General features: G+C 40.1%; 1 protein-coding gene across 6 annotated transcripts in view; it reads left to right on the forward strand.

Moving 5' to 3' along the window:
- KIF26B (kinesin family member 26B) overlaps nt 1–26,849 on the forward strand; it is a 312,254-nt gene that overhangs the window by 178,006 nt on the left and 107,399 nt on the right. For all 6 annotated transcript variants that reach the window (XR_012041615.1, XR_012041613.1, XR_012041612.1 and 3 more), the window contains exon 5: nt 18,934–19,117. Coding sequence is in view for 1 of the 6 variants with exons in the window: in XM_072856504.1 (XP_072712605.1) it covers nt 18,934–19,117 (184 nt within the window). In the remaining 5 variants the exon portion in view is untranslated. The remainder of the gene's footprint in view (nt 1–18,933; nt 19,118–26,849) is intronic.

The raw sequence follows: 26,849 nt of genomic DNA on the forward strand, positions 1-26,849 counted from the left end.
CACACTCACACATTGGATAGCATGGAAGAGAGAAACAGATGCAGTTTCTTTCAGAAAGCTGCGGGGAGAAGTTTGTAAAGTGCTGTTCAAAAACCTCCTATAAATGAGAAACTTATTGCTAGAGCAGGTACTGTGTGATGTGGGAAGTTATGGTGAAATTCAGTTGAGACTCCTCAGATGAAGTCTGTTCAGCAGTGCTAGCGTGTGCCTGGGGAATCGTGACTCTTCCAGTCCTTCTGGTCTTGCACCATCCCTATGGATTTGGGGATCTTTATGGCTGTCTGTCTTCACCTCCACACTGTTGCACTTTGGTGAGGGAAGCTGCAGCTCTAACCAGGAACATCTGAGCAAAACATTTTATTATCAGACATGAAGAAAAGTTTCTTGCATTTGATTATCTAGCCATAATGTAGTAATGATAATGATGGAATGGAAGGCAATGTAAGTAATGTGATTATAGTTATTTGGATGGCAAATCGGAGGAGTTTTATTACCTTCTTTGCTTCTTTTATAACTTTCAATATGCCCATTTTAAAAGTATAATCAAAACAATATGTTTCCTTGGCTTATACATTAGTCACTATGAAAAGTTCCTAGCATTGAGATATGCAGATGTTTTTTCATGAAGGGAAGGCTTAATATTACATGTGAAAGATGTGCCTAAATGGGTCTTTCTCTTTTTGAATCAGCATACCAAGAACTAAATGGATAAAAACCAGTAAAGCATTACATTAACCCTTAGTAATATTCAGTTATTGTAATTTGCTGTATTTATTTATATTTTTATTAATTGACCTAACTTTCATCCTTTCATCTTTTTGCTCCTATTTTTACATCATTTGTGGATGAGGAGGCTTTTGGTTTTGTATCTAATCGGGATAAAGAGTGGGACAAATTTCAAGCTTTCCATGAACCAGCTGTTGTGAAATCATACAGAAGTATGTGGAGCGACACTAACTTAGATTTCCTGAAAATTTACCCCAGATGTGTTGTGCACAGTTACATGTTAGTGCCTAAATTGTGGGCTTTTTTTCCTTGAGGTTTGCAAAGTTTCTCTGTGGCACTGTGTTTCTGGATATGTACTACTTTTGACCTATGCACCTGTGCAGCCTTGGCAGAAGCGGGCAGTGGTTAGTTGGGGTAAAGCTCCGCAAACCTGGGTAGTGTCCACACAATTCCTCCTTTAATTCTCATCAGGTTAGTGACTAAAGCTGTATGAATGATTGTTTCTTGGTTTGGCATTGGAAATGAAAGCAACAAAATTCTGCTTTGAGTTAGACACAACATTCTTTTCAATCTGACACAGACAATTTTATTTCTCTTTCCATGTATGCTAAAGCTTAAAAAAATTATGCATATGTGGTTTTAAGGCACTGAAATGTTTCACTGATCTTTTCGAAATTCTAGTACATCCCTTCATCCTAAACACTGTTTGTGACCAAAGCTATTAGGCAAATTCTGACCCCTAACCTAGAAACGTAAGAAACCGAGGACCACATCCTGCCCTGCGTTACATGGCTGCGCTAGTAGAGGGACATGGTAGAGGGAGCATGCTAGCTCTCTGCACCAGCAGCTCTGGGCAGCACTGTAGCACTCGCAGGCTAAGCTGGGGTAGTGGCTAATGAGCCAGCTGCTATAGCACAACCTTGAGGGACCCTTCTAGGGTTCCGGCTAAATTGTACATAGATAGCTGATGCTTCACTCGTTAGCTTTTGGACAGAAAAGTGCTCCTTTGCCAAGGAGCAGCCACATGTCCCCTGCCTTCCTGAAAGTGTATATTCCTGCCCTGAAGAATTCAGACCAGTGTTAGTGGCTAGGACCTGTAAATACCACACACAGACTGCCACCCTCATCTCTGAGCTTGCCATTTGCAAGGAAAGACCTATTTTCCCCTTAGCTTTGGAATGATTTAGATATTATGTAGGCTTAATCTCCATGGCACTTTCTTCCTTTAATTCAACCTGCAAGGATTTATGTAACCAGACTGATTAAAACTAACAGTCTTCAAATGGTCACGCATACTTCTTTATAGTTCCTTTGCTTGTGGCAATGTGACAGACGGTGTTCAAGCATCCAGAATAACTGTGCTTGCTTCCGTTATATAAGATGACTCCTTAAAATAGACTACTGAAAGATTTTTTTGTGCTGGTGCTTTCTTTTTTCGTCCCCCCAACCAGCTTCACAATATCACAGCACTCTCCTCATATAAGCCGGTGTGATTGCCCTTCTGCTTCTGTTGTAATCCTATTTAATCTTGGTGGAAAAGAACATGAAAATAAGCTTTGTTTTTGTCATTCCACTTTTTCCTGTGGCATCAGACAGAGAAGGGGAGATGGCATGGTCACATGCCCTATATTTATACTCCTTTACTTAACAAATGTTAAGTTCTTGAAATTCTCGTGACAGTGAGTTTATCTGCAGCAATGGCAGCCAGCTTCTCTGTGCTTGTGAGCCATTGTTACTCCCAGACAGGTGTTCAAGGGCTGATGCAATTCAGTCATGCTTGAAAAAGTTCTGCATCTTGCTTGGTAAATAACGATAGTGTAATAGTGTCTTACCCTTCTAACACACAGCGTGGTAACCCCAGTTTGGCTGGCTGCCCCACCAGCCAACTTTCCTGAGAGCCTCCTAACAGTCGTTATTGACAAGCTCCATTCACGAGCTGGTTGTCTTCTGTTGTAACATTAAGTCTTTCTGTAATCTCCTTCTTCAAGAGAATGAGTATTTTCCACTTCTGCTTCCTTCAGCTGCAATACAGGGCATACATCATGGTGTGGGATCAGGTCCACAGACAGGAATCCCTTTAATAACTCAGAAAATGCCAGTTCCTGAAATTTGTCCAGCCCCTTAAGGTCCCATTAGTCTCAGTAGGAGCTAAAGGCATGCAGCACACATTAAGAGAGGTGCTTAGGTCCTTGTAAAACTGAACTTGCACAGCAAATTTATCATACATTCAGAAACAAGTGATCTAAGATTGGCCTCAGTGAATTTCAGAGCACAATCTTATCTCCTGAGATTCATTGAAAATGCCCCTAACATTATTGATTTGCATTTAATGTGATCAGTATGTCTCCATGCAGTGTTAGAGATGTGAAATATAACCATGCAAAAAGGCTCTGCAGATACACTGTTTCTCCTGGTAGGAAATGCTGTCTAATTATGTGTCAAATAGTCCATGGGTCTTCTTTCCATATCTTCATTTTCAGAGGTAGGTATCTAGAACAGAAAATAAATCCAAAGGGGACCATAAACACACTCTAGCCTGGGGAACAGAATGGGAAATGAAAGTCTAACTTAGTGCAGTGGGCAGGAGCTAATAATAGAGTAAGGACTGTCACATCACCCCCGAATGGGCATCAGCGTGTTAGTGATGAGCTGAGCGCATTTCATCCATCTGCTGTGTTTCCAATATTATTTGATTAAATGAATCAATGGGGCAGTAACCAAACAAAGCAAAAAACCGGTAGCATGACATACATGTAAAATAGCTACAAGAGCACATAATGAAATGAAAGAAAAAAGAAGTCAGTAATATTGATGACTGAAGGAGAGAGATCTGTGGGCCGGCAGCTTTGTCTGGGGCAGTGCTGTGCTGTCCCAGCTCAGGTGTGAAGCGGCGTGATGTTTGCCCAAGCTAACGAGGCCCCGAATTGACTCCCTGTCCTGTGCTCCACAGCGCTTCTGTTCTTTGGTTTGTGCATGCAAGACTGGTGTGGGTGTTGATCTGTACAGGGGAAAGTGAACTGGATGTATTGCATGTGTGTGTTCACATCTATATAAAGCAGTCATTTTTGTTGTGGGGCGTATTTCTTCTTGTCAAAATAATTGTATCAGTACAGCTGCTTTTGTGTAATTGCAATGTTATCATTAGGTGGTACTTTACATTATATTCCCCTATTCCCCTTGCTGTTTAGGAATAAACTGTACCAGAATAAATACCTTCACGCTAAGAAGGTTATTTGCTATAACCGTACTGCTGAAATTACAGTGGGATAACTTATGTTTAGACAGGGACAAAAAAAATATGTATTTATATGGCATAAGTTAAGGCTTGTCTGTCTGCATCAGCTCTACAGTGCTTTTGCACTGTAGACACACAGTCTGTGGACACAGACACACCTATTTCTTTCCCACTGAAGCACTATATCAGGGAGAAGAATAAAATTTGTATTTAGAAATTTAATGAAATATTTATTGTGGAGTAAAAATGTTCTGTTATCAGCTACTTTAAGCTAAAGTACTTCCCCCACCCCACCCTGCCCCCCTATATTTGTAACCTTCTGAGTTGTAACAGTCATTCTTGAATGACTGCTTGAGTGAGGCTACTTCAGTGATGCCCACAGTTTATGGTGATGTTGCAAGTGGACAAAACAGAAGATTTACTAAAAATAACCTCGGTTCTGAGAGCATGGGAGGCCATGCGGCTGTGTGCAAAGCTGTGCAGAGGGGTCCCCTGGCTGCTCTATCAGCCTCACTCTTCACTGCCAGTCTGATGGGTCCTGTTACAGCCAAAGGACCAATTTTAAACTCTGCAGCTCTGTGCTGCAGGGTGCAGGGTGGGTTTTTTGGTTATGGGAAAGGAAAGTGCTATGATATGCTGGTGTCTGCAAGCGGCCTTTTAGAGAGGGCTGATTGCAATCTATGTTTGCTGGGTATTAGGACACAGATGAATCAGGGTGGGAAGATGAAGGGAGAGTCTGCCTGAGGCTCCTCAGAGAGTACTGCACAGTTTTGTTTTGAGCCCAGGAGGCCTGAACTGATAAAGCTAGGCAGCTTAAATAAGTCCCAAATGGATCAATACCCTACAGATAGAATGAAGTTTTCATTTTGATCTGAAGCTTCAACAGCAGAATGTTTTACTCTGGGGGAGCTGGAGAGTTCTTTAATACAAGGAGGTGGCCCCAGATATTCCAGATCAGTCAGGCAACTTCATTTTAACTACACTACCCGCTCACTAAGGTTTCCATCCTCTCTTGTTTAAATCAGATAAAAGCATTTCAAGTGAGAGCAGAGTCTTGTGACATTGGAAACTAAGTTCCAAGTTTGATTTTCTGGCTAGCCATTGTGTTAAGGGGTTTATGGTTATTTAAAATGACCAATATACTGGATGTGTTGGGGTGATCAAATTTTCAGAATGGAAAACAAGGGCTTCTCTTGCTGACACGCAGGGTGAGGGAGCATTTGGACTGCTTGTGCCTTGCGGCAGGTAGCTGTACTAGGGCAAAAAGAACAAATTAATCTCTCTGTTACCTTTGGTCTGGAAAGCAAAGTATACTCAAATTTTTCTGTATGCAGGATGTGCTTTTCCAGTTAACCAACAACCCAGATGGCAGGACATCAACATACACAATCAGTTTTCTCAAAAAAATGTGGAAAGCTATACTGCTGTAATTCTAATGCCAGCTGATGGGTTTTGGGATCCTTCCCCAAGGCCAAACTGATTCTTTGTAGTACTCTAGGCAGTACATACTCTAGGCCTTCTTCCATAAAGCCCTTATTCTGAAAAAATGTCCCAAAAAAGATGAACCGGCATTCTTGAGAGGAACCACAATGAAAGAAGTTGGACTAGAAAGCTCTATCCATGGAACTATGAGGCAACCTGAGCTTAGAAGATGGACAAATCTGGAAGAAGATTGCATCCATCTGCCTCTTGTACGTAGGAAGAAAGAGAATGCTTCAGTTTCAAAGGTCAACAGTAACATAAATTGTGCAAAATTGGATTGATTTTTTGAGGTAGCTGTATAAAACCATTTAAGATATTTGAATCATAACTTCTTTGGTGGTGGGTTTCTCAAGAATATTTTGCAACATAATCTACCCTATAATGGGATGCATAAGAAGACTTTGATCAGTAAACAGCTTCTTCATTCAGCTCCATAGAAAGTTTGATGCAACAAAAATATAAGCCTCTGTGTGGTATGGAAACACAGTAAATGATAAGGTGACTTTCCCTTGGATACCATCCACTGTCTGTAGGAACTGCTGTGATGCATAAGCTATTTGCTGACCTCCTCCCATATTTCTCTAATCTGAGGTGTTCCTGGTATGACGAAGGTTTTGCTTTGAATGTGTTGCAGTAGTGCACAAAGACGTCTGTGAAATTTGGAGTTGTGTCTCATTCTATTACACAGCACTTGGCAACAGTGTCAAGTTAAGCTACAGGATTTGATCAAGGGTCTTTAATGGGGTGCCTAGCCAATGTCCAGCTGTGTGCTCATTAGCAGAAGAAGCCACAGCACGTGACTGATTTTCAGAAATTCAGCTTAAGTGTTTTTATCTTTGACATTACAGAGATACTGTTTTTTGCACCTTTATAGGTGATCTCTCTCTCTCCCTCTCTGCTTTTCCTGCCTATGCATTTTCATCTTCAGTTTCAGGGGCTGAGTTCTACAAAATGCATCACTGTACTCTCCTCATTGCAGGGGGCTTGATTTACCACCGCTGAATTCCAGGCTTCTGTTGATGTATTCCTTTCAAACCAGTAGAGATTTACCATTCGAAATGAGAGTATTGCAGTGCTGAGTTTGTCCCAGGTGCTATCTTTCTCCATTTCTTCTTCTCCTGTCCTCTGTCTGGTATAAAAGAAATACAGTAAGAAATAAATTTTTTTGTCTTATTCTTAGGGTGCTGTATGACAGGGGCCAAACTGCAGCTGTTTGTTACAGAGAAGAGAGATGGTAGGATCTGGCTGCAGGCTGTCCTGCGTCTTACTTCCTGTGTTCATAAGCTTTTTCTGTATAGCAAATGGGAGAGCAGGATAAAATGTATTGTAGAACCATATAGGTGTACTTTGGCAACTATAGGAATTTCTGAGGTAGGTGTGCAGAGAAAGAAGTACCGGAAACCTTTTCCAAGTCCAACAGAAAACTCTGTCCATAAGATTCCTAGCTTGATGTTCTGGTTTCCTGACTATGGGATATTTATTATGAAGGAGGTAGATGAACCAATTTTCCAGACCTTCTCATCAAAGAAAGAACTTCACAGAGAAGTGATTCTGTTCTGAAGGCAATGCAGTGGCCTGATCTCTTGTGTCAGGGAGCTTCATTACTAAGTGAGAGGTCTCTTGGAAGAGTAATTTTGTTCCCGTTTTTTCAAGTATTCTCTGAGTTGTTGGTAGAGGTAATTTTTAGCCTACTGTTTGCTTTGATGATGAGGACCAGGATTTTTAGAAGAATTTGCTTTCTACCAAGATGTTGTAACATAGGGGATGTGCCTTTTGATAGGATTGCACCAAGCAGTAGGTGCTGTGGGTCAGGAACCTATGGGTCGTTGGAGAGGGAGGAACCAGAAGACCCCAGCGCTGAGAGTGCTGACCCGGCTTTCAGTAGGCCAGCTGTCCAGGAAGAAAAGCTTCAGGTGCAGATATCTCTGGGAAAGCTTCAGGTGTTTATTGAGCATGAGTTGTCTTATGAAAGACAAGGAACAGAAAGCTTATCATGCTCCTAACACTTGACTAGAAAATGGTGGAGAAAGACAATAGGATGGCAAGAGGAGAGCTCAGAGTTATGGCTGAATCTCTAAGCTTGGGAAATGAGCTTTCATTCTGACTGCACCAACTGAAACATTCATGCCTAGCTCTCATTAGAGCAAACAGCAATATTCTGGGCTGCAGATGATAAAAATATATTACAACAGCAAGGTCTGTATCCAAAAAGAAAGAAGAGGATTAGTATTCTATGCATTGTAAGAGGGAAAAGATTTTTCTGGCTAATATTGCTGCTTGTATTTGTCATACCTACCATGGACCCATGGGACACAGAGACTGCAGTCCCTTTGGTGATCTGGAAGAGCAGACAAGACCCTTGCCAGCTCCTGTGATTTCCCCCCCTTCCCCAGCACCCATCAGTCTCAGCTGTATTTTATCAATATTGAACATGAGTTTCTGGCACTTTATTCAGGTGCAACAGAGGTGCGAATATGGGTATTATCAACAAATCACAAAAGATGTTGAGATCCAAGTGAAATCAAACAGCAAATACATTTCTCTGTCTTCTTTATATGTGACAGGATGCATTTAGAGAAAGACTTTTGGCATAAAATTTTGAGCCATTGTAAATAACTTATTTTTTCATTTTTAGAGGTATTTTCAAAAATTTACTTTTGCTAAGAAACAAAAATACATGTCAAATACTTGTTCAGTTTAGCAGTATGCCCAGCTGTCTGAGAATTACCCTCAGAACTGAAGATTAATTGACTTTCATTGAAATTTGTACAGGTAATAAGCAAAAAGCTGCAGATTAAAGGCTTTACATCTCTTATAAATTCTGCTCGTTGGTGCCTGAGCCACACATCTATACAGTTCACTTCTTTCTGGCAATGTCTTACTACTTTGTGTGGTGTATTTAATTTTATGTTGTTTTTTATTTCACTTTACTGGAAATAGAAAAACAAGAACAAAAGGTTTCTTTAAAAAATAACAGTAATTGCCAACAGTAATAATGTTTTCCAGTTTCATAATTTTTTGTAATAATTCATTCTGCAGCATGATTAAAGAAGGTTAAATATTAAGGTCAGCTCCCAAAGGAGGTGGGGTCGGAGCTAGCAGAATGCTGAGCATTCCTGCAAGAGGCTGGGTGCATAGGACTTCCCCTGCAAATGGTAGGGTATGAGGACGTTTAGTGTTGTGTAGAATTGCTTTCTAAATCTTCAGTAGATAGAGATAGAAGGTCTTATAACAAAACATTGAAAGTGACTTGGGTGAAATTTTTGTCAGATTTTTTCCCCAGCAAGAAATGTGGATTTCATTCAAACTAAATTACTTCATCAGCTTCTGCTGGTTTAGCTTATGTCCTTCCAGAAAGTGAACAAGAATCAAGAATTTTTTTAATGTGTTTTGGTTACATCCTTGCAAAAAGAAGCAGTTATTAACTTTTTCAGTTTGAAATTGTAGTTTGACACTTGCTTCAATTATATTTAAATTAATATTCTAAAAATGAAAACTTTAATTTTGGATTGAATAAATTGCTGAGACTGATGCTAAGTGATTTTGTTGAAACTTTTCTGAGAAAAGATATTTTGAAAGTAAAAATAAAGCATAATATTTTATTGCTTTCAGTATTGTAGTAACATTTCTTTCATAGCATCATTGGATCAGAGAGGCTGGGAGGGACCTCAGTATGTTTCTAATACAACCCCCTGCTCAAAGCAGGCTCAGCTCTGAGGTCAGACAGGTTGCCCAGGACTTTATCCGTTTGGGTCTTAAACCTCCCCAAGGACAAAGACTGCAGGACCTTGCTTGGCTGTCCTCAGGGTGAAAAAACTTTTCCTTGTCCAAACTTGTCTTGTTTCAACATATGCCCATTAGCTCTTGTTCTCCTTCCATGCCCTAGTTTGAAGAGTCTGAATCTGTCATCTTCATACCCTGCTCGTAGGTGCTGGGGGGATGCTGTTAGGCACCTCCAAAACCACCGTAACTATATGTGAATCTGCTGAGGAGATCTAGATTAAATTACTGTTTGCCACCATTCATGAATTTCTTTGTGCTTCAGCACGTCTCCATGAAGGTGGGATCATCAAATGTCTTTCTTTTGTTTTGTCTGTTTTGCTTATGAGCTGTTGGGGCTGGACTGATTTTAGCATGTGTGCAGTCTGTTAAGAGGAGGACCTCAGTCTTGGACCTTAGCATATTAGACATAGTAATGGTGATAGTCTCCAGTAGTTGAAAACAACTTGTCTCAAAGAATTATCACTATCTCGTGGTAGTGACTTAAATAAGTACAAGACAAGACTAACAGGAACTCTTAGAGGAAATATTTTTTACTATGACAGGAGATAGCTTGTCAGAGCTGGGCTGAAGTGCATTGAATTTCAGTGCATCTGCAGTGTCAGAATAGTTTACCATTTGTATGCTGGTGTTTTTTTAAATGTGCTGGCTTCCAAAATATTGATGAGGCAAAAAACCCTGTAAAGCTCACCTGCCTTTTGGCCTTTTTATGTATCTATTTAATTGTTCTGCCAACCAGAAAGTTAAACAATGACAAAATGGACCGTGAATTTGTGTGCTGGCTGCTTTTCCTCCTGGTGTTATGAGAGGTTTTTGTTGAATGCAACAGAGATGAAGCAAAATAGCTTTCCACACAGTGTGTGGTCAGGCTTTAGCATCCAAGGTAATAGAATAACTGTAATCGTATAAGCTCCATAAAACTTACAGTTAAAGAAATTGCTTTATGTGATTTTAAGGACTGTTATTAAATGGCCAGTGGTTTGTGGGCCTCTCATTGAGAAGCTTCTGTTAGTCACGTTTTTGAGTTGTCATAACTGTCATTACTTCTTGCTCATGAGGAGGGTCAGCTATGGGCTGGCTAACCAGGAGTTCTGTCCCACGGTTTGAAGTTTTCTGGGTTGTCTCAGACGTGGGGAAAATCTGTTTGCCAGCCACCCCTGGTGGTACTTTCAGGAGAAGATGGTGTAACTGTACATCTACACCCCTAATATTTTCCAGCTAACACTTGAAGACTGACAGATCTGCGTGTGTTTCTTGTTTTACACAATAACAGTACAAATATAAAACAGTGCACATCTCCTTTCTTATTACTTAGTGGCAATGCTGGCATCTTATGATCTAAATCTTTAGTATGTACCGGCAATACTTTTGTACGTACCGTCAGTCCTCTGCCTATGCAGTTTTCCCATGGGACTTGAAGATGCATTGCCAAGTAACCATGGCAGTAATTGGTAAGTGCTTACATTTGAATTCATTTGAGTTATAGTAAATGTAGCTGATTTTCTTCCCTTATTAAACTAGTGCTAAACATCTGATTTTATTTTATCCAAGTAAAACGGTTCAGCTTGCTTCATGCATTAAGCATGCAGTGACACATATCCAACTCATCCTCAGAGATTTCCAAGAACGGGATAATGCTGTGAGCACTGTCATCTGTCTGACTACCATTTTTTATAAAAGCACTTTTCAGAGAGAAAAATAAGCTAGATTAATAATAAAACCAACCTCTACCCACTATTTAAAAAAAATGACTAGTGATTTGTCTTCTGCGTTTGAGTGCTGAACATTTTCTTAGAGTTGGGTCCTTCTGCTGGTCACCAAAATCACTCTTTTCTCTAAAAATGCAGGTTGATTATGTGTGTCTGCAGTCAATAACACAGCAGGAAAGGTGAATCTGGTAATTTTTATAGTGTGTGTGGTGACCTGGATCAGTGATGCCTGAAATCTAGCAATAGTACTAAGAGGAGAAGAGAATGAAGAGAAAAAGAAATGGAAAGAAAGAGCAGAAGTGATCTTTCTCTAGCTAAATGTATTGAGCTATTGAGTCAATATGTAGTTTTCTTGATGGGTACTACTGAAGGACAAGGGTATGATTTTTTGTAGAAATTCCAAATGTGATAGTTTGATTTGTTACTTTTTTGGCCAACATTACCTCTATGCATGAAAGCTAATTAATGATCCTGTTACCAAAGACAGAAGGACATCTGTCACTGAATCAGGGTTTTTCAGGAACTTTTAGGGTAGGGAAAAAGACCTTTGCTGGAATACACTGATACCTGGTGAAGAGAATCTTGTGGATCAACCAGTAATCACATGAGAAGTGGTTTGTTTTGTATCTTGTCATATCCTTCTCTAAAACTGGGAGTTTCACCCAAATAACAGCTGTGTAGAATATGAGTCCTCTGTCCTGCAATATGTACTTGTGTAGGACTTTGAGCTTCTCATTAAGCTATTGGTCTTTGAGCATATTCATCATCTTCATTTTGGTGCAACCTAGGAGCAGCTCTGTTGCCAGTGAATTTACACAAATTTGAACTTGATATAAAGAGCAGGTCTGAGCTGTTAATTTCACTAAGATTGCCTGTGTGCAACAAGCCTCAGATTTTATAAGACCTGTCCTGAATAAAGTTGGAAGCCCTATTTTGACTCTGTTACAATTAAATAAGTTAAAAATAATGAGTTTCTGGACAGTTACAACATAGTTCCAGGGGACAGCACAGTCACTAAGTCACTGTGGCCAAAACATCTGAATTAACCACCCAAGAAGTGAAAGATTGCAGCCTGGGACAGCTTTATTGTTGCTATGAAATTGAATGCATGCATAAAAATAAAGAGAACAATAAGGGGCAAGTGTTTACTGGGCATTAGAGAGATGTTTATTATACCTTCTACAGCATAAGCAGAAAGCTCAAATTATCTCCAGATTTTAAAGGCATTGTAAAATAATTAAACACAAATACTAAGAATCTTACTGGAACTACAAATCCAGGAAATGTTCCTCTGAGGATTCTTATTTCATTCTTTACATGTCTTACTAGGCTGCAACACCACGGCCCTGGGTTTGGCCACACAGAGAATTAAACTGGAGTAAAGCTGCCCTGATTCTCGTTCGTAGCTTGTAAGTCCTGTTGGAAGGCAGGAAATGTGGGCTGGGAAGGACATGGCAAGCCCACTGCAAGATTTGTCACTCTGTCTTTTTGCTTTCAGTCTGGATGAGAAAAACTGTTCCATGTAGAGGTATGAGAAAAAGCCCTTGGAGGTTGTTCTCACGCTGCCATGGAGCATGCTTCTCAGGTGGTACCCCCGTTTCACAGCAGATGGTGGATAGGCAAGCTGGCCCCTTGCAGGAGAGCACAGCTGTTAGCTTGTTGGTTAAACATCCTGTAAAGCATCTCTGTTCTCTTTGCTTTAGAAGATACAAAGACAGGAAGCCATGGCTCCTGGCCAGATCATTGGCCTCCAAATAGAAAGATGAGATTTTGCATGAAACCACATTTAGTACCATGTGCCTCAGATTTTAAGGTCGGGGAAGTGCTTGCTGTAGTAATTCAGGCATATTAGCCATGTCAAATAAGTATGATTTAGAGCACCCTTTGGCACGAGCCAGTTCAGGAGGTTAAAGCAGTAGCAGCCAAGCCAAAATAAATGTGAGGAAAGAAGCAAGGGAGGGAAAGGAAGTATGCAGACAGGGCAGTGGCAGGTATGGGGCCTCCCCTTTTGGTGGTAGTACTCAGGTCAACTCGGCTGTAATGTCACCTTAGTGAGCCTGCATCACCTATACAGGTGATTGGGAGAAACAGAATCACTTTTGGTGATGATTCAGAGAAGCTAGGTTAGATCGCTATTATTAAAAAAATTGAACATCCCATTTAGTGCCTTGTGTCTGGTTTGTATAGGCAGCATATAACTGACATAATTCAGTAACTAAAGATCCTGGAGAAGATGCAACTGTTGAGTGAGCTTGTGTAACCGAAAATCAAGACTGGCTTTTCTCATAGAAAAAAAGCCTGCATGGTTGTAATTTTGCTGTATCCCATTGGTTTTTACCTTACAGCTACATGAGGACCTATATGATATGATGACTCATTTTATATACACCTGTTTACTCAAAATGGAAAATACACCATGAGCCCATATTTGCAAACATTTGAGTTGGAAATAATCAAAACTAATTGCAGGCTTACAGTATATTTTTGTTTGACATTCCATCAGTTAACTAAAATGCTATGCAGACCACGTTTTAGGTAGTGACAGTCAGGAATTTCTACTTTTTCTACAGGAAGAATTATGGCCGGGGTTTCCAAAAAAAAAAAAAAGTATCATCGGTAGGGCTTTTGTTTTGAAGGTGAGGCTGGGTAATGGTGTCTTTCACTTTTAGGTGCCCAGCCTGAGACCACAGGATATGAGTGTTTCACGCTGGGTAGCGGACACTGTTGGTCACAAATGTAGATGTATTTTATAACTAGTGATATATCTGCACAAATATGCCTAGGGAGTTTGTTCAGGAGACTGATTTCCAAACTAAACTTCCATCTGTTTTCCAACTTAGCACTAAGATACAGCAGTCAAGGCAGTTTTGGATAAATAAAGATACTGTTTTAATTACTAGGGAAGATCATTAATCTCCTTTGGGCTTGTCAAACCAGCACATCCTCTGGTAAGCCATCCCTTGCACATATAAAGTTCATACCTTACTCCTTGAATGGTGCACCCAGCGGACAGTATTTGCCTTATAAAATGAAATTTATGCCTCCAAATAAAGAAAAATAGATTTTTAGTTTTAATGAAAATTGCAAATATTTACATTAAAGTTAGCTAGCACATGACTGTTTAGCCTCCACATCTTGAGAGCCATTTTCTCTGTGGAAAATATGATATGAAAGTGAGCATATTTACAATTTTTATTTTGACACAGAAACTGATATGCCAGCTCACTGGGCCCTATGATCTGGAATTCTGTTTCCAAGGGTGATAAGTACTGGATGTATCATAGTGTAGTATGAAACTCCACTAATGAATAATTATACAGAGATATGCACCTAAGGAAATTTCTTCAGATGTCAGTGGTGAAGGGGCGTGTCAGGTACTGAAGCATGAGAGTCAGTGTTACTTATCAATGATGATCTTTGCTGACACAAGTGTGAATAATATTTTAATTATGCACTTAAATGTCTGATCTCTTTCTGAATCTAATGAACCTGCTGGCCTTACTGACCTCTACTTTGACAGTGAGTCTGAAAGTTTTAATTTTGCCTTGGATGATGTGTTGGTGAAAAAATAATTTATTTTATCAGTATAAATAGGTGTCCCTTGAATTTTATTAGCAGTGCCTGTTTTCTTACTTGAGAGGAAGCAAATACACCATGAGCTGGCATAGCCAGGCTTACTGAAGTTCATGATCTTATATGAATTTATGCCAAATGAGGTCCCAGTCCACTCTGTTCGAGCTGGAGGCACACGAGTGTTATGTATTGCAAGGAGGCTTTATTTATTGTTCTTTTCTTTAGGCGCTGTATCACATCGTTTTGTTTTGTTGGTGGGTTTTTTTCTCCCCGACTTGCTTAGTAACAAGTGGACTGATGGATTTGTCCTCAGGTTTTGAAGTTGCTTTTTGTGAGCAGCCAAAGTTAATTTAGAAACCATGAATTTTCAAACTGTTCCTTCCACAGTGTTTCCTATGTATGTTGTTCTGTAACCATTACCCAGTGACTTCTCTAAGCAAGGTATTTACAGAGCTTTCCGTAATGCCTTTTATTCCGTCTAAAGAGTTTCATCAACTTAATTCTTGTATTGCTTATAAGTAGTATGAATAACTTTCTTAGCAGAGATCTTTGCATCACCCCTAGCAGTGCCTTTGTTCTGTGTTAAAAATGGATTATTTAATCCATTTCTGTTCATTCATCTCCCTAGACAAGTTTCCAAAGAGCATAGTTTGCCCCCTCATGTCTCAGAATTACCTCTAAGCTGGCTTACTTCCATTTCTTCAATGAATCCCACAGAGGATCTTCAGCTTTCAGGAAGTTCTTATCAGTCATGAATTGGCTTCCAGTGTAGGGCAGTTAGCTCTACAATGAATGTGTTTGAAAATCCCAGCCTGCCCATGGAGTTTTAAGGGGAAAAATATATTACCATTTCTGCATAGGTGGGAGGTGAAAAATGTTCTGACTGCCCAAAGATATACCTTATTAAACTTGTATTTTAAAAAACAAAAAGCAGAGAATGTCCTTTCAAGAAACAACCTCAGTCTTTGCTATGGATCAGGTGGAGATTCAAAGCAGTTCCCCTGTCCTGCCAGCAATCCATCAGTTTTATTTGGATTGAACTTTAGTCAGCTTTCTAATGCCCCTCCTGCAATCTCAGATCTTGATCTTGTGATTATTTCCTCTGCCACAAATCTTGTAAGCTTTCAAAAAGTCTCCAGCTGCTTGTTTACATGGAGACTCTCAGGAAAAAATAATCAAAATTAACTGAAGGTGTGAATCCAAAGTATATTAGCTAAACTGGATTAAATCTCCATTACTTGGGAAGGTAATTCAGTAAAATGACATTAAAGACAGTTCTGTTGTGAATGAATGTGTCCACACAGTGGTCTAATACAGTTTAAATTACGCACGTCAAAAATTTAATTTGGATGAAGTTCGTCCTGTGTCTCTGTGGACACAATCCCTACCGCAGCCATACCGCACACAGCGGGGAAGTGGTTTGCATTGCACTGGAGCCCACTGCTCACCCTGCATAGTTCATAGCTGATATCACTTGGCTCAAGTGGGAGTAACTTGGAGTATGATCAGCTTGTTGTGAATACATAAAGTCATGCTGCCTTCATCACCATTACCATTACTGCAGTAGTATGCATAGTCGCAAGTGGAAATCAGAGTCCTATTGTACTAGATATTAAAGGAAAACAAATTAGCTGGCTCCTGTACAAAGAGCAGAGTCTAAACAGCTGCTGGCTGGGCTGGGCAGGGCAGGCCGTGAGCTGCAGCGGCATCAGGACTCCCAAGGTCCAGCCTGGTGCTTTGCCTGAGAAGTCTGGTGGTCCACAGAGTCTGCATGGGAGAGCCAGGCCTCTGACTTGCCTTGAAAAGTAAAATGTGAGAATTTCTAACCTCCTATGCTAGATCACAGGGCCAAATCAGCTTCAGCTGGCATGACCAACTGTGTTCAGCCACCGAAGCTGAATGCTTTTACTCATGCAAATGTACTCACAAGAAAGCCACACTGTATATGCTTGTGTCATATTGCAGTGTACATCTGGTTAAAATATCCTTCTCTTCCCAGTTAAATGCTCTGGGAATTACCTGAAGGCTTATTGCCTTTTTGATCCCCTTCAAAATTCAGTCAAGTCTGATAGGGCTTGTAAATTATTTTCTAGCCTGCCAGGCATTGATTTTCTCTCCTTGGGGAAAAACAGAAAACCCCATGAAGTTGTGAGATATACTTCATTGCTTTTTCATACATTTTGCCAGTTGCAGGCCAAAAATATAAAGCAAAATGCAGGTTCTTCCATCTAAATGCAATCTCAAAGGTTATAACTGTCAAACTAGAATATAGTTCCAAGGTTTTGAAAAGGCCATGTACCTCCAACAATGTTTTTTCTTTAAGAAAATGCCAGCTATGGGCTTGGTTGGGTCAAGAAGTGGTTTCTATTACACTATCAGCTTTGTACAAGGAACAGCAGATGCTGGAGAAGCATTTAGTGGCAAGAGGGATAATGGCTCTGTCAGTCAACTTAGAAAATGGTTTTTAGGAAATGTATTTTCACCTGAGGTGAGTCAATGAGATCAGATGTATGACCACAGTGGGTGGAGCCACTGCCTATATTTAAGACTGGACTACTGAGCTTGACTATGGGAGTAAATTTTTCAGTGTGTTTGGCCAACAGTTGTATTTTCAATTGTTGCACATAGTGCAAGATTTTGCTTAAAATAATTTTCTAGTGAAGCTAAGACACACAGAAGATCTTGATTCAGCGTGGGCATCTTCATAAAAGCATTAGTGATGGACAGTGTGGAAGCTGAAATAATTGAATCCTCTCAAACCATTGAAATGGTGCTAGGAAAAGGAAAAATTAATGCTTTTTGCTTTGGATTTGACCAACGCATTTTGATTATGTTTTCTATAAAAAAGAAAGCAGAGTCTTGAAAGACAGGGCCAGGTTATGAAGTGCAGTCTGTAGGCCAGAGGGAAGGACAAGGACAAGGAGGTGGTTACAGAAACTTCCGAGTCATAATTCTGTGTCAGGTCAATTAAAATCTCCCAGTGTTTTTCTTTTATTAAAAACTAATCTATCTGGAACTGCTTTGCACTTGCCATAGGCTAAAAGGATACATACTGGTGGTGCACACACAACCAGCTGACGTATGGCAACTTCATGCCCAGCAGTAATTTGTTTATGTGTCTGAGACATCTGATACAAACACAAGATACTTGCATACTGAAATGAGTATATATATATCTAGTCAGTCTTTTTTCCCTGACTCCTTGGGATATAATAATGTATATTACCCAACACTGAACTTACTTCTGTAAGTTCAGTGTTGGGTAATATATACTGATACCAGTGTAATAGAGCTAAAGCTTCTTAAAACTTAGAAGGATTCAGAATTATTGGTCTTGACTGTCACACTTCAGCAAGGTAAGGAGAGCTACTGTCAGCACAAACTACTTTTATACCTATCTTAAGTCACAATTTGTCTGCCAAAGCAAACAACATGAAAGTAAACTCATGAATTGTTATATCCATCTCCCCTTTGAGATGGTACTCCAGTTGACCTGCTCTGTTTAAAGTGCTCATTTTACAAAAGGAAAACTGTGGGACAGCATGATTAATATTAACATTATTCCTGGGCAGTGCAGAATGCACAAGTGTTGGAACAAAACAGCTGCAACAAAGGCTGAATGTTGAATTGTCTCTCAAAATAAAACATTTTGCAAAACAAAAGTACTCAGTGTTTCTGTTCCAGAAAAGCTTAGGTTTTTAATCAAATTCTATACAAACTTCAGCATTCTTATCTAAGAATACTATTATATCTAAGAATAGTATTAAAACCGGTCTTTGTTGTTTTCCCTGCTTAGTGGTTAATGCAGCTGTAGTTGGTATGATTGTCTCCCATCTCATTGCAAAGAGCAGTATTTTCAATGGCCACTGTTTGTTCAGTTTTTAGACTGGCTTATGTTTTAAGAGGTGATAAAAATTTAAAACAGCTTATGCAAGGCTTCTTACACCTCAGCAAATTCACCTGAGCATTTAATACTAATTAACTTAACAGTGGCTGCTTACGTCCAAACATTGCACAAGTATTCATTTTCTAATCAGAGGCTTGTGAATGACAAACAATTCTGTGTGAACCATTTGGTGAGTGAACTTAATTTTAGAACAGAAAGTGCTGTATAGCTCATTGATTTAATTAGAGATTTTGGAGCTTTCTTGCAGGCTGAATTGTTTCAACAGATGAGATAGTGCCAGAGGCCTGATTGTGACCCTACTTAATGAAGACTATGTAAATTTGGAGCAACTTTGTGAAGTCAGTGGCATTAAACTAGTAATAATAAGTGAAGAACCAGAATTATAAAACAGTTGGGATCAATGAGATCAAAACTGAGATCCTACATAAATAGTAATCCAATAAATACCTTTCTTTATTCCTGACTGCTTCTGTTTATGAGTTTGATGTTGTTTTAGCTTACTCTTTTCATTTTTTCCACAGAGCTGCTCAGAAATTGAACCTGTCTTCCAAAAAGAAGAAGCACAGGCCTTCTGCATCATCTGTTCCTGAATCTCCTCTCTTCTCTACCAGCTTCAGCAGTATCCTTCAGACTTCCCCACCCCCTGCACCACCATGTTTGTTGAGGGCAGTCAGCAAAGTGAAAGACACCCCCGGTTTGGGCAAGGTAGGCCTTGCAAGTATCACTAAAACACCCGTTTTCTTTGGGAGAAGATTTTATCCTCGCGCAAAACATTAAAGGAAGACCATGTCCTTTCTTGGTTGGCTTTACTGCAGTTGGTCCCTGAACACGCGTACAAAGGCCTAACAATGTAAGTTACTTAATGCAAGTGAACTACTAATAAAGCTGAAGTTGACTAGAAGACAGTCGGACCTAATTGTGCAGCAGTAATACATTTCAAGGCCCAGCTATGCTAAATGCACCTGCACTGGGACCACAGTGGTACTAGGCAGTGATAATGCCCGTTCTGCTAGGGTTTCTGGAGCAGTTTGTCTCTAGCTGTGTTTAAACTGTGTAGTACTTGCTGGCTGTGGCGTATTCTGGGTTCCTGATCCCCTTGCTGTCCAGACTGCAATGATGAATTGCTCCTTTTTCATTCTGTCATGTTACTTCCTCCCATTCTCCATAATTGCACCCTCTTAAAATGCTGTTTAGGTGCATACTTATAATGGAAAATGGTTGAGGTGATGGAGAAGGTGGCTATGTAGTTTGCTGTTGCTTTGTTGTTTGTCTGAGTGGCACTTCCTTTTTCCCTGTCACAAATGGAGAGCCTGGGATTACATCTGGGAATACACGTGTGCAGTTGCTGAGGACAGCAGTTTGCTTTAATCGAGGTAGTTTCTTATGCAAGCATCCGTGTGTGTGGCTTTTCCATATTCATTGAATACTAAGCAGTGACAATGAATTCGGTGAAAATCTTTGTGTTTAGAAGAGAAATTGTAATGTATGATCTAGGAGTGCTGAGCACAGGATGGGCTGCAGAATTTTCCTTGCCGATTTTGGATACTCACTTTCTTATGTTGTGCAGTTCCAGTTTTTTTTTTCAAAGAACAATGGTATTACTTTCATGGATGGTTTAATCCCTGTTTGAAAAGGGATTCCCCCCCACATAGGGCTCCCTTCCTTTCCTCTGACCTGGTAGGTGGGAAGAAATGTACAAATCTGTCATGACCTTATAAAAGTTAGTAGTGATGCATACTCTGACTTTAGTGGGAGGAGGAGTAAGCTTGAACCTGTTCATGGTTGTAAGAAGCTGCTACGGAAAATATTTACAATAGAAGCCATCCTCTCAGGATTCTTACTTTTTTGTGCTTGGGAGAGTTTATATCCAAATAAAAATAAAAATTCAATTGAAGAATAATGAAGCGTGTATTCATGAAAACAAGGGACTAATTTCCCTTGTTGAACTGTGTGGGCACTTTTCCTGACTATCAGTTTTCACCCTTCCCAAGAAAAGGGTCTACACACACAGAGACACAAATATAGCTCTGTCAAAACACTACAAGCTTGATCTGAACCTTTCTTGCTCCTCTAATCATTGGTTTCCAGTAGACAGGGTTTGGGAAACACTTTTGCAATATGCCCAAAGAGACTTATGATTTGCTTCTTCATCAAAACTATGTACCAGAACAGGCTCCAGGCTTTCCAGCTGTGTAAGTAAGACTGAAATTTTGCAGTCCAGCCGATGAAGGAGGATATTTCTTTTCAGTTTAGACTTACCATCCCGTAGCTATCAGAGTATTTAAGAAATAGCTAAGAGGTTTTAAAAAATGTTTTAACACATGCTTCTCCAAAGTAGTGAACCAAATTAGGTTGATTCATATAGTCAAAATAGAGAAAATTATTTTTTTCCTCATATTTCCATTAGCAAAAATATGTCTGTCCTGCAGTTTCTGGAATTCGGTTTCATTTTTCACGTCTTTGGTTTCTTCTAGGAGTTACCCTATAATTATGACCTAAAGCTTATATACTTTCATCAAAGTTTCCCATAAGTTTACATCTGTAGCACAATTTTCATTTTAACATGTCAGAAAGAGGTGCGAGGCATAATAAGTAAATAACTGCAGGATAACAATGTAATTTATCTGTCAGACTGGGAAAACTTTGGATGAGGTAATGGAATTTCCAGCTTGTTTGCTTTTAATTTTTATTGTTGTTGTTTATATATGTTCTGTTCAGTTTGGTTGGCATATGTTTTGATAGGAGCATGCTAAAAACTGTGTTACTTTTCTCAGCATTTTCTCTCATATAGTGTTTTCTGCAAAGGTATAAATTTATAAAATGTGGACCCATGTGGAGGAAGGGGGTTCAGGGAAGCTAAACGTTATTTTCAGTCACTTAGGGTCTTTTCTGGTTTACGTTTCAATAGCATTTTGCCAGCAATCCCAGTGTGCTAAAACTCTGTTTCACTTTGGGTTTGAGTGGGCTAGGCAATTTCTAACATGATAGTTTGTTACTGGAAAGTCTGGTTCACCAGAACTGGAAGGCTGGCCATTGCCAAGGACTCTGCATTTCTGAGACCCCTGGGGACAGCTGTGCACAGACTGCCCCGGGAAGGGCTTCCGGGGAGGCAGGCTCTTTGCTATAGGGCTGGGAGCCCCCCGCACAGATGCTGGATGTTGCTGGCTTGGTGTTAGCTTGAGAGCTGTCAGTTTGCCAGCGTAGGTGGGTATCCGAGATGCTGTGGGATAGGAAGTCAGGTACTTCAAAGCTTAGACTTTGAGGTTAAATTTCGTTTCACAGTTTTCTAAAATGAACTTGCCACCAAACAGTTGCCATTTTATATTTTCACTTCTACTAGAAATTTCAAAGATTCTACTTCTCTTTGCAAAACTGATGACAATGATTTATTTACAATTGTAGAGTTTCTCAGCTGTCATATAATTTTTGTGAGTTAAACTAGGATGCTTTGCCGATCAGCAACATATTTAAATTTAATTAGCAGCTTAGTTAGTATGGATATGGGTACAACTGGAGAGTCTAAACTGACAAAGAGAAGAGAATTAGAAAGTACATATTCAGGTTGCATGCTTCACACCTTTTCTTACAAAAGGCCTTGCAAATCAAACTGTACCAGCCTGGAATTTGGAAGAAGTATTGTTTGAAAGCCAAAGTTCAGCTTCATAGAAGGAGGAAGATTATATTAATAGTGAAATGTTGGGACTGCAAAATCACCATTTTACTTCAATGTTAGATACACCATTGACCCTAGCAGAAATACAGCAGTATCAAAGTGAAATAAAGTAGTAGAGGATCAGATTCTTTGCTGCACTCATTTCCAAAAAGCTCTCCCTGAAGTAAGATAAAAGGTTTGTGACCATGTTGCAAATATATTAACAGTGCTTGTATGGGTCATAACATACACACGTGCCTTGGGTTTGCATTTGCTGGCAGAGGGAGCTGACCCTGGGTGATAGTGTGGTATCCCCACAGTTGTTTCCTGAAGGCAGAGTTTTCTTTTGGGCTGAGCGACAGTCTTGTTCCATAAACTGCCACAGCTTGAGCATCACTTTTCCTTCTCTCTCTGCTGTCTTTCAGTCATCATATTCTGAGAGTGGCAGATTGCTTTCACTGGGTTTACGCACAGAGAGAGTGCTACTGTCCTGGATGACTGTGTGTGCAGTTTCCCCAAGTCCCATTATTTTCTGGAACATACTCCTTAAGTCTATTTTGTCGTTTCTGACAACGAGCCAAGAAACAGAGCAAAAAGGCTTTCCATGCAGAAATAATGAATTATTCCATGACTGCACTCATATTAACTAGTGTAAAGGCATTCTAGTAAGGTTTGTTTAGGTTTGCTCCCCAATCTGCTTCCCTCCTCCTTCCCCCCCCCCCCCCGCCCCCTTCATTTTCTGTCAAACAAAACTAAAACTAAACCAAGACTTTTGATGAAAATCCAAAATGTTCTTTCTGTGAAAGATGTTATTTTGCTGAATCCCACATTACCCATGAAAAACAGCTTGTATGAAAAATTTTATGCCAGCCTTAATAAATAGGTTGTTTTCAGGTGGGACAGGGTTTAGGATGAATGGATGTGGTCTCTGTGCTTTTGTTTATTTATTATTTTTCTGTGTGTAGTCTTATAAAACTCTTACTGAGAGGTATTTGTTATGTTTGGGCAGAGATTAGTTTACTTTTACTTATATTATTTTTTGGTGTGAATTCTTGTTTGTTGGTACTTGTTAATCTGAAAATAAAATAGCAATGTTTGTGCATTAAAATGATCCTTATGCAAAAGGTTTCTACCAGGGAGAAAGAAGTCATCATTGAACCTTCATGAGGAAGTCATTTCAACCTATTAGGAAAATGGACTGTAATTCGTGATACTGTGTTTACTTTTTATTTTTCTGTAGCACTAGGACTCCTGCTTGCAGAGCCCAGCCCCATTTTGATAAATAATGTATAAATTCAGGTCAAAAAAACCTGTTTCTGTCCCAGAGCACTTAAGATCTCAGTGTAGGGAGGAAGACCAAGCAGACAGAGGGATGGGAAGCAAGAAGAAACAATGAGGTATTATCGGTCATCTTGATAGCAGTGTCCTCAACCCATCAGCAGTCTAATATTAGATACCCCTTGTCAAGCTTTGGTAGGTGTTGTAGAAGAGGCGATTATTAAAATGTTTGAAGGGGGAGTAATAGGTTACACTGCAGATGCTTCTGAGGAGCCCTTTCCAAGTGTGTCGGGCAGGGTAGGAAGCAGCACAGAGAGGGGTTTTTGAGAGTCTAGTAAGCAAGTGGGAGATGTGGGAGCCAGTCTCCGGGCAGGGGCTGAGCACGGCGCCTGGCTGGGAAGGGCTGTGAATGGGAGCCGAGCCATGGCCAAATGCCAGGAATGCCCACAATATGCTGGTAGGAGATTGATGGTGTGATAGACACTCCTGAGTCATACACCTTTCTCCTAAGGATCTGTGTCATATACCAGAGAAGGCTCAGTTAAAAATAATATTTCAGTGCCTGGCTGTAAGAATTTAATCTTCCATTAAAGCACAATATTTGATTGAAATATGCCTAAAATGTACTATTCACTTTACATTAGTCTGCAGCTTACCTTTTCCTCACATTGATTTGCATAAAACTCTATCTGGAAGCATAAGAAAGGTTTTATCTGACCTGAAAGTGCCTCCACCAAAACAGCAGAGGATTTGCAGAGGCACTCAGCTGTGTCATTCCTTTGACTTTTTGTGACAGTCACTGGGAGCTGGTACCCAATTCCCCAAGCCCCACTGAAGGTTTCCACTGTAAAGGCTAGCTGGTGAGTATCCCGTTTGGTGAAGGAAAACACATTTTTTGGGGGAGAAGTGTGATACTCCTTGCCTCTTTGGAGACAGGAGGTCCACAAAGGCAGAATACCACTGATGATTAACAGGCAGAGCCTTATGTCTTTGGCCTAAAAAAGGCAGTGGTAGTATCATTGTTAAAAATCAAAAGATGGTCTTACATCATATCATCCCACTTCGTATATTGATCATATAACATGCTACTATACTTTTGATCCAAGTGGCTAGTCAAGATGCAGTGCTTTGCAGATTTTTTCCAGATAGGGAAAGAGGTTATGAAGGGAATGGATCAGGTATTGTTAGTGCAATTCAGTTCCTTTACAAGGAAATACAAAATCTTGAATGCTGCTGACAGAGAGAAGCAACCAAAGGCAATTTTCGTTCTTACTCCACCAGGTCCTTTCAGCTAGGAGTTCAATGTCTCATTCCTTCCTTGGTTTAAGGGCATTTCTTTGTCCTACAGTATCAATGTTTGTTCAAGTTTTTCTTCTCCCTGTTATTCTTTCTGTCCCTGTTGCTTCAACTTGTGCTGTTTCTTGTTTACATGTACCCCTGCCAAAAGTAACAGTGAAGAAAGCTCTACTGCCCAAGCAATTCAGGTTTCTGAGTAGATTCAGAACTGTCTTCTGGGGGGGACAGAAGTGTACGCCAATGCTTTGGGTTTGCAAACTGCTAGTATTTCAGCTATCCACTGCCTTAAAATAGTTTATTGGACTTTTCACTAAGTAGGGCAACAGTAATTGCACTGGCCTTGACATGCTTTAATCCAAGCTATAACAGCACAATATGTGTGTTAATAATGAGTAAATATTTTATTGGCTATAGCCTGTATGAATCATGATTTGAATAGTCTTTGTCAAAAGATGTTTTCAATAGCTGTGTCAACTCTGTATCAGTGCAGTGGAAAGTAAAGAGACATTCTTAGACTTACGTGATTTGCAAAGTTGATTTGAAGGGAAAAAAATCGATGTGCATCTTGATTAAGTCCAAAAGATATAGGAAACCTCCTTTTCTAGTCTCAGAGTTTGCATTTTGACTAGCTGATTGGTGGATGTGAGGATTTTTATGGCAACATTATGGTATACGTTAAGCAGATGTTTATGAAAACCTGTGTTAAGGTCAGCAAAAAACAAGCACAACTCGCAAAATACGTTCTGTGTTTCACTTCACTGCCATCCATCTTGAAGGGTTTTCAGAGAGAATGAAAGAGGTTCTCTTTTGTAAAGCAGAGGTTCTCTCTCCTTCATCACTCAGGTATACGGGGGAAAAAATTAATGGTTAGATGACAAATGCGATTTTAAACCCTTTATCACAGAAAACAATTTCTGAGGTGAAAGCTGGTTTTGCCCAAAGTCACCATGGTAACTGAAATGAGGGGAAAAAAAAGGACAATCCGTTGAGGCATTTAAAGGAGACATATGTGTTCATCTTTGTTGTCAACGTGGTTGTTGTACAAATTAAATAGTTGGTTCCACTTGGAATGAAATCCACATGGCCTTTTGCCTTCCAGACAGAGTTGCTCAGAACTGGGGTTTTCCTCACCAAATGTACTGTTTGGACCTGACGGAGGCTTTCTCGTGCTCTCTGGCTAGATTCCTGCTAGGCGGGCTTTTCTGCGAGGAGTTTTAATACCTCAAGCTGCTTTAAGAAAAAGGTGAAATTAATAGAAGTTGGAAGAATTGCTATAAACAATAATCTCTTACCTCCCTCGATTGTATTTTCTATGCACACTTAGTTTGTCTTCCTCTAAAGTAAAGCTTATCCTGGATGTGGAAGTACCAACCCAGACATACCAGCAGTCTGTCAGATTGCAATTTGGTTGGCTGTGAGGTTTAAAGAAAGATATATTTTAAAGAAATTTCTATGCAGTCATGTTTCCACAATTCAGAGAATGCCCATAATTGCTCTTCCTTCTCTTTGTGAAGTGCAGAAGCTGCTACTTCATGGGAGCTAGGAGCACGTATCAACCAAGCCTGTTAAGGGAAAACCTGGCCCATTGCCTGAACTTTACACCATGCAAGAGAGAATTCCGACGTGGAGAAGCAGGGCTGCTTTTCTGCCATATAATCTAGCCAGCCCCTTTAGGAAGGGAAGATTAGGTCTCTCCCCTACCTAGTAATGAGCCAGTTTAAGGGTAGCGGGTCCATTTTGGCCCACTTGCAAGCTGTAAAAAGCTTAGGAAGTGGTTCCACAGTTCTGGCCTGACAAGCTGCTGTTCCTGATAATGGGATTCCTAAGGTCAGTTGGCAAGGAGCAGATCCCAGAGAGAGGAGCTTGTGGCAAGTGGATGCTAGCATAATGGTTTCCTGGAGCATTGCAGATGCAGGCAGGTAAATGGAGGTGGACAGCAAGGAATAGGCTTACATCTGAAATGGGAAAATTGAAGGCAGATACTGTTGCTGTCCTTACATCTGACTCCACAAAATGGAGAAGTTCTGCTGTATGGCATTAAGAGTGCTCCAGTCCTCTGGGCACTGTGTGGTCAAGGGTGATACTAATGTATCTTTCTCTTCTGTTAATTCCTTTGCCTTTGCTGATTTTCCATAAAATAAAGCCATCTTTCAAACTAGTAGACATCTCCCTTTTCACTGGGGGGGGAGGGGGAGTGAAAACAGCGACACA

Source organism: Ciconia boyciana, chromosome 3 (genome assembly GCF_034638445.1).
Source record: "Ciconia boyciana chromosome 3, ASM3463844v1, whole genome shotgun sequence".
In the NCBI taxonomy this organism is placed as follows: domain Eukaryota; kingdom Metazoa; phylum Chordata; class Aves; order Ciconiiformes; family Ciconiidae; genus Ciconia; species Ciconia boyciana.